At 35.9% G+C, this 8200-nt stretch overlaps 1 protein-coding gene across 1 annotated transcript; it reads left to right on the top strand.

Annotated features, from left to right (window-relative positions):
- Positions 1 to 6035: 6035 nt before the first annotated feature.
- LOC127555285 (olfactory receptor 51I2-like) lies at positions 6036 to 6998 on the top strand. Its single transcript, XM_051987514.1, has one exon. The coding sequence runs from the start codon at positions 6036 to 6038 to the stop codon at positions 6996 to 6998; it is 963 nt and encodes a 320-aa protein (XP_051843474.1).
- Positions 6999 to 8200: the final 1202 nt, after the last annotated feature.

The raw sequence follows: 8200 nt of genomic DNA, 5'->3' as shown, positions 1-8200 counted from the left end.
GGGGCATGGCTTTTAGTCTTATACATTTGTACTAATTTGATATTTTCTATTCCTCTTTAACCTCATTCCTTCTTATTTTCCTCCCTCTTCCTTTTATCCTTCCTTTTTTGTTCTCCCCTTTTCCTCTCCCTTTTCATTTTTTCTCTTCTCTCATCTCCTCTTCCCTAGCAGATCCTGTCCCACCCTAGGCCCCACCTTGCAAAAGGACTTAACTAAAGAAAGTGCTTTTCCTGAGATCCTAGCATACTCAGAGTCTTATAGCCAGATTTCTGTATTCCCTAGGGGAATGCAGTTTCCAGGTTAGCTTTCCTCTGCAGCAATATAAAGGACCAGCAAAGGTGAGCCTTGGCTGTGCAAGAGACTGGATAAGGTAGGATGAACAGCAGCCTCTAACCATTATGTGAAAGCTGAGGTTAGTGTCTATGGGTTGGGACCTGACTTAAGATAGAGTTATCTATCTATCTCTATCTTATAGGAATATAAGTTACACATTCAGAAATAGATAAGAAAAAGTTATCTCTCTCTAAAGATTAAAGATTTAGAAGTAGTCCTTCATAGAAAATCTAATATCATGAGAGCTGATGCCTTTATCCCTATCAATAGCTACTTGAAAACAGAGGCTAGACTTTAGTTTTTTTTGTTGTCCAGCCCCTAATTTTGGAGAAGGAGTTGATAAAAAGGGAAATGGGCAGAAAATATAAACAAATGAGGTAACAAATAGATAATACATAAGAAAATACAATGGGAAATGGACTAGGCATGACTGCCTCCCTAAAATTGAAGGATTACATGTTATAAGAGATGACCAATGACTACAATAAGAGAAAATACACACATGCACACAAATACTCATACACATATGCATACACACATATACCCCAAAGGTAAAAAAGGGTCCTTTAGTATACTGTGCACAAGGATAGGTAAAATGGTTTCTCAGTTTCTCTTCCTTGAAAACAATTTTGTGATTATCTAAAAACATGAAGTCAGTTTATACTTTTCAACCCTTACCTCAAAATCTTGGAGTCACAGGATATCAGTTTGAAGGGAGCACACAGATTATCTGGCCAACATTTTCATTTTGCAACTGAGAAAACTAAGACCCTTTTGCATCTGCCCAATTTGTGACAAAAAAAATAAATCAGGACTTTAACCAAGATTTCCTAACTCCTAATTTAATGAACTTTTCACTGAATAAGCATGTCTCCTTACGACAAAAAAATGTCACCTCAGATCAATACATTTTGTTAATGTGTCCATAGTCATGAAATCCAAACTGGAAAGAGCTCTTGACTGAAAATAGGATATATATGTATGGTGTGAGGAAAAGCAGCAGTTAATGAGTCAATCCTTTTGACTTTGAGTTCCAAATCTTTTTAAGGGAGACTAAAACATCACAATGTAATAATTTTAGCTCTAGAAATCCAGAATCATTATTTTATAGAAAAGGAAATGAAGGGACAGGGATTTTTTAAAATAATCTGATCAAATATCATAGTACTGAAATCTTTGGAGCTGAGGCTTCCCATCCCAACATATAGCTGCTTGAGCAATAAATGTTCAGATTTAAGTTTTCTATGTTATTTTGCTCTTGTTTAGGGGAAGGAATTAAAGTGAAACAGAATGGGCAGATAAATGGGATCTAACCAGAGTTTCTAGATAGTACATAGTTAAGTGTTATCAGGAATGACTTAGACATATCTACCTTCTTATAATACATGGACTGTATTTCAGAAGGGTAACAAAAAAAAAGAGATATTCCTCATTAAGTATTCGGGAAGAAGTAGATACATAAATAGGATAATTTCAGAATTCAGCTTTAGAGACAGTTTTCACTGTTCATTGTCATTCTAGAAGACCCTTTCTTTGAATTTTGACTTTTGTTTATCTCAGATCTTCATATCCATTTCCCCAAAAGTCTCTTTTGCTAAATTGGCATTTTTTCTCCTAAAATCAAACCTTTTCTTTCTCCTTAATATCTTTTTTTGATCTATTCTTACACATTTCCTCCCACTTCTTTCCTTTTTTTTAATATTTTATTTTATTTTATTTAATAATAACTTTATATTGACAGAATCCATGCCAGGGTAATTTTTTTACAACATTATCCCTTGCACTCATTTCTGTTCCGATTTTTCCCCTCCCCCCGCTCCATTCCCTCCCCTAGATGGCAAGCAGTCCTATATATGTTAGATATGTTGCAGTATATCCTAGATACAATATGTGTTTGCAGAACTGAACAGTTCTCTTGTTGCACAGGGAGAATTGGATTCAGAAGGTAAAAATAACCCGGGAAGAAAAACAAAAGTGCAGATAGTTCACATTCGTTTCCCAGTGTTTTTTCTTTGGGTATAGCTGCTTCTGTCCATCATTTATCAATTGAAACTAAATTTGAAGAGACAAAGAGGTCTCTTTGTCAAAGAAATCCACTTCCATCAGAATACATCCTCATACAATATCGTTGTTGAAATGTATAATGATCTCCTGGTTCTGCTCATTTCACTTAGCATCAATTCATGTAAGTCTCATCAGTCCTCTCTGTATTCATCCTGTAGGTCATTTCTTACAGAACAATAATATTCCATAACATTCATATACCACAATTTACCCAGCCATTCTCCAATTGATGGGCATCCATTCATTTTCCAGTTTCTATCCACTACAAACAGGGCTGCCACAAACATTTTGGCACATACAGGTCCCTTTCCCTTTTTTAGTATCTCTTTGGGATATAAGCCCACTAGTAGCATTGCTGGATCAAAGGGTATGCACAATTTGATAACTTTTTGGGCACAATTCCAGATTGCTCTCTAGAATGGTTGGATTCGTTCACAACTCCACCAACAATGCATCAGTGTCCCAGTTTTCCCGCATCCCCTCCAACATTCATCATTATTTTTTCCTGTCATCTTAGCCAATCTGACAGGTGTGTTCACTTCTTTCCTTAATGGTCTTTTCCCTTCTCAACCTACCAGATGTGACCCTCTCTCTCCAGTTGTCCTGCTAAATTTGACTAGTAAAAATGAAGTGTGGAATGTCTCTTTTGTGGTAGAAGCAGAAGAATAAAGAAAGAAATATAGTCTTTTAAATATTTTTATTTCTTTCTTACCTTGGACCAAAGGTAATAATGTCCTACTAAATATTTATCTCTTCCTTTTTCTTCCATCTTCCTTTTTCTCCTCCCAACTTTGCTTAACCTTCACTTCTCCTCTTCATTCTACTTCATACCTACATTTGAACTACTGTGACTATAAAACTGGAGTATGTGTACAAGCAGGAAGAGCAGGAAATGAGGGAGAGAGTTACACCAATACTAATGACAACATATAATACAAAGAGATAAATTTTGTATGGTACTCTCATATCTGCTTTCTCATTAGATTTTAACAATAATCTATGTAGATATTTATTATTAGCAAGCCATTTTATAGATTAGAAAATAAGAATCGAAAGCATTATGTTATTTGTCTAAGGCTACATTCAGATGAGTAAGATGTCTCTGCTCAAATACAAGACTTGACTAGGTATCAATTCAGTATAACTATACACATTTTGAAGTGAGAATTACCTTTTATATATTTCTTAATATAAATTACCCGGGGTCACCTTTATAATCTTCCTTCTTTCAGCTTATTTCCCTCTACCCACTGTACTTAGGAGAAGATAGAAGGAAAAAGTATAGGAGGAAGAAATAGTCATTAAAATTACCTGCCTTTTGTAAGTCATGGGAAATTCCCAGATGGAGAATGAATTGAAATGAGGGACTAAGGCAAAATTTTAGGTCATACAAAAATTCAGGCCCCAGGGCTCTCCTTGATTTAGGAGAATTAAATCTTGGTTAGCTTTTAAGACATTTTTAACCCAGTTTTGGTGACTGGGGAGGTATAAGAATGGAGAAAAGTGAGACAACAGGACACTCCCCAACCTGGAAACTGATTATCATCTTCTGTAAGTCCTAGGTTCGTAACTATGGGAAAACATAGCTGCACATTTGAAAATGAAGAAAAAAATAAAACACAATAATTAAAATTTGTGAATAAATGTAAACATAAATAACTAACACTAAATACGGGGATAAGTGCAGACAGGATACAGTGAAACTGGAAATGGTCAAGAATGATTAGAGAAGATTCCTGGTGAAAATGAATTAGAAATCAGGTTCTTTGTTTTTTGTTCATTTGTTTTTGAGGATTGATATGGAAGAGAGAAGAGGGAAATATATCTTTAAGAAATTTCATGGCCAAAAGTGCAAAAATAAAAATATACAAAAATTAGAACGTAATCTTGAAATCATTTTCCTTTTTTGTGACCCCTTAGAACTAGAAAAATACTCTGTGTTAATACATATCAATTATTGCTGGAAAATAAAATGAATAAGCTAGAGAAGAAGGATAAGACTAGATTATAAAGGTTCTAAAATCTCAGAATAAAACTTTGATATGTATTTTATTTGATTGTCAATCTGATCCACTTGAGATTTTTATGAAGATCGAAGGAGTTCAGAAGATTACACTGGCAGCATATGCGTGATGGACTGGAAAATGAAACTTGTCATATAGACAATGATGCCAAAAGGCAAAGATCCTGAACTAGAGTATAGGGTAGAGAGAGAAAAGAAAAACAAAGGTGAGAATCCTTTCAGAGAAGAAACCCAAAGGTAGGTAAAGGCATATATTTTCCTTAAAAATAAATTTTACTGGTATCTTTTGCCCTTACATCAAAGTTGCATTTCCCTTTGTATCTTTCCCATTCTCCTTAAGAGTCATCCCTTATAACAAATCCCTTATATATTTTTAAAGAGAAAGGCATAAGAAGAAAAATTTATTAAAAAGTCAGTTAACACATCAGAAAAAAAAAATTGATTCATGTAATGTCCTACATCTATTAACAACCATTTCTTCAAAGGAACAGGGAAAGTATCTCTTCTTTGGAATCAAATTTGCTCCATATCATTCTGGTAACATTACATTTCACTGTTTTATAATTGCTCTTTCCATTTGCATTATTATAGTTGTTGTGCATCTTATTTTCCTGTTAAGTCCATTATTAAAATAACTCCATCACTTCTTGATTCCTATCAGTACATAAGTTATCCTATCATAGGGAAAGATAATTGAGGAAGGAGATGGAGGAAAAGAAGTTCTATATCTTGTCTTCTAAAAGGAGGTGTGAAACATTGAGTAGAGCACTAGAATTGGAAGTAGCAAAGCTTGTATTTGATTCTCACCTCAAAGATTTACTATCTAAGTGACTGTAATAATTAACTTAATTTCTCAGTTTCTTCATCTGCAAAATAGCCATGATAACTATGCCTCTTTATTGTCAATGTCCTTAGAATCAAAAAAAGATAATGTATATACTCTACTTCAACCTTAAAGTGTTATGCTAACATGGGTTACTATTACTTAGGGTTTTCCTTTTCTCCTAGTCAACCTAAGCCCAATAATAACAGGAAGAAAATGAAGCATGATAGCTTTAGAAATCCTTTTACTCTGAATCAAACCTTGGGTTGAAGCTCACTAGAAACAATCATTCCCCTCACCCCACCACTTCCCACTTTAGTCAATCCCAAATCTGTCTCCCTAGTGCCTAGACAGAGTCTAATCTGGCAAAAGCTCTAAACTGGCTTGTTCTATTACATAATTTCCTTCTTTGATGTTAACTAAACCCTGCAAGCTTCCCTTGGGAGACCATCAGACATTTTTTGTTCTCAAATTTGTCCAATTTCATCTTGAAACATTTTTCTTTGTTGGTTTCTAATTCTAGCTTAGGGTACCTATCTTAATCAAATAACAGCTCCAAGATTCATGATGGAGATAGCTATTCTATTGAGAGGTCCCTTAATAGTGTCTTCTAACTCTAAGGGAGTCTACATTTCAATATTTGTAGTCTGAGGAACACATTTAGGGCACTTTCTACATTTCTATGGAAGAAAAAAATGGATTTTTATTTTATCTCCTTTCTAGATCTGTCTGGACAGATTGAGGAAGTGTGATCTTTTAAGGTCTGTGTGTGATCTTTTAGAGCCTACAAGAATGTCCCTTCCTCATTCCCATGACAACAGCTCCTTCTTCCAGCCATCTGCTTTTCTACTGATTGGCATTCCAGGTCTGGAAGCTGTTCATGGATGGGTCTCCATCCCTTTCTCTTCCATTTATACCATGGCTCTTACAGGAAATTTCCTGATCCTGCTAGCTGTGAGGAGAACTCCCAGTCTGCACCAACCCATGTATTATTTCCTTTCCATGTTGGCTCTTACTGATCTGGGTCTTACTATGTGCACACTACCCACAACCTTAGGTGTGCTCTGGTTTGACTATCGTCCCATAGCCTTTGATGCCTGCTTGATCCAGATGTTTTTCCTCCATTCCTTTTCTGTTGTGGAGTCTTCAGTGCTACTGGCTATGTCCTTTGACCGATTTGTGGCCATCTCAAACCCATTGCGCTATGCCTCTGTTCTTACCAACAGTGTCATTGGAAGGATTGGAATGGCTATTGTGGTTCGTGCTACTGTTTCACTCTTTCCTGTCCCCTTCTTACTGAAGAGACTGAACTTCTGCCCTAGAAAAAACCTTCTGTCCCATTCATTCTGTTTTCATGCAGATGTTATGAAGCGGGCTTGTGCTGATATCACTGTCAATATCCTATATGGGCTCTATGTAGTGCTATCTACAGTGGGTATTGATTCCTTGCTAATTGTTCTTTCCTATGGACTCATCTTACATACAGTAATGGGTTTGGCCTCTCCCCGAGAACGTATGAGAGCTCTCAATACCTGTGTTTCCCACATTCTGGCTGTTTTGGTCTTCTATATTCCAGTAATTGGAGTGTCCATGATCCATCGCTTTGGTAGGCATGCACCTCCCATTGTACATGCCCTTGTTGCTTATGTCTATTTGATTGTGCCTCCTGTTCTCAATCCTATTATTTACAGTGTCAAGTCCAAGCATATCAGGGAGGCATTGATCAAAATGCTAAGAAGAAAGGATCAGGGGTGATTTGGCCAGAGAGTAGTTATAATCCTAGAGATTCTTTGGTGGTTTCTTTGGTAGTGGTGGTAAGGATGGTGTTAGTGGTAAAGTGGGTACAATTGGCATGCAGTTAATATCATAGATTAAAAAGGTGCTTTTTCAGCCTTCTGGTAGAGGCAAAAAACTAAAGAGAGAGACTCCCAAATCTGGGTAGGAGAAATAATTCCAATCTTTAGGCAACTCTAAGAGGTTCAAGTATACAAATTTTGAGCCCCCTTCTAAATATAAATCTATTATACTGTAAAACCAGTTTAATGGATGAGGCAGGGCACAGGTCCAGTTAATGGTTCAATGAAGTCATTCTCCTCTAGCATAAAGTAATCTGAATCCCCTAAGCATGACAGGGAGAGGGAATGTAATGAAAAGAGGCTTATTCTTGAAAGCTGAAGATGTAAGCTCAAATGTTTGAGCTGTAACTTATTAACTATATAACCTTCAGTAAGGCAGTTGACTTGGTCAAAAATTCTTACATAGTTAAAATGTGGCTAACAATAAGCCATAGATATAGACTTTGAAAGGAGTTTTCTGAAAAAAAAAATCTAAGAGGTTTACTGGTCACGGTAACCACTATCATCTCAGAGCAAATTACATACAGATTAGTGTGACACTTATTAGGACCAATGTCTGTTTACTTTTGGGCTGAAAACCCCACTTGTACTCTAAATTCCTACTAATTCATCAGTTTATGCTGTCACTATTATTTGACATGAAGCATCTGATTCTTTCACTTTCCATGTTCAAGTCAACTGAAGGATTTGAACTGAAGTAGATCTATATTTACATCTCTAAGAGGGAAAATGAAGTATACAACCGATTTTAAAAAAATTATGGAATTTAAGTGCTCATTACTCACCCATTTTAAAATTCTTCTAGACCATGTTGCAAAGCCCTGTCCTTTATTCTCATGACCTATTCAGAAGACTAGAGTTAACCAACAGTTCGCTTACTTGCTATTTCCAGTCTTGAATGATATTTCTTTCCATTGTCACTATTCTCAGGTCTCAGAAGCTTCCTAATTTCAAGTTTAATAGGCTTATCCCATGTTAAGGTTTGCTATTCACCATCATGATCCCAATCAATACAACAATACTTTTATGGGTTCGTTCTAGTAATCACATAGTTTTAGTTAGCATGCTATCATCAATTAGTCAAATATCACTAAGTGCCTA

Source organism: Antechinus flavipes, chromosome 3 (genome assembly GCF_016432865.1).
Source record: "Antechinus flavipes isolate AdamAnt ecotype Samford, QLD, Australia chromosome 3, AdamAnt_v2, whole genome shotgun sequence".
NCBI classification, from domain to species: domain Eukaryota; kingdom Metazoa; phylum Chordata; class Mammalia; order Dasyuromorphia; family Dasyuridae; genus Antechinus; species Antechinus flavipes.
This window is presented reverse-complemented; position numbering and strand designations above follow the sequence as displayed.

Excerpts from the sequence above, each read along its gene's own strand:
- LOC127555285 (XM_051987514.1), top strand. The coding sequence starts at position 6,036 with ATGTCCCTTCCTCATTCCCATGACAACAGCTCCTTCTTCCAGCCATCT.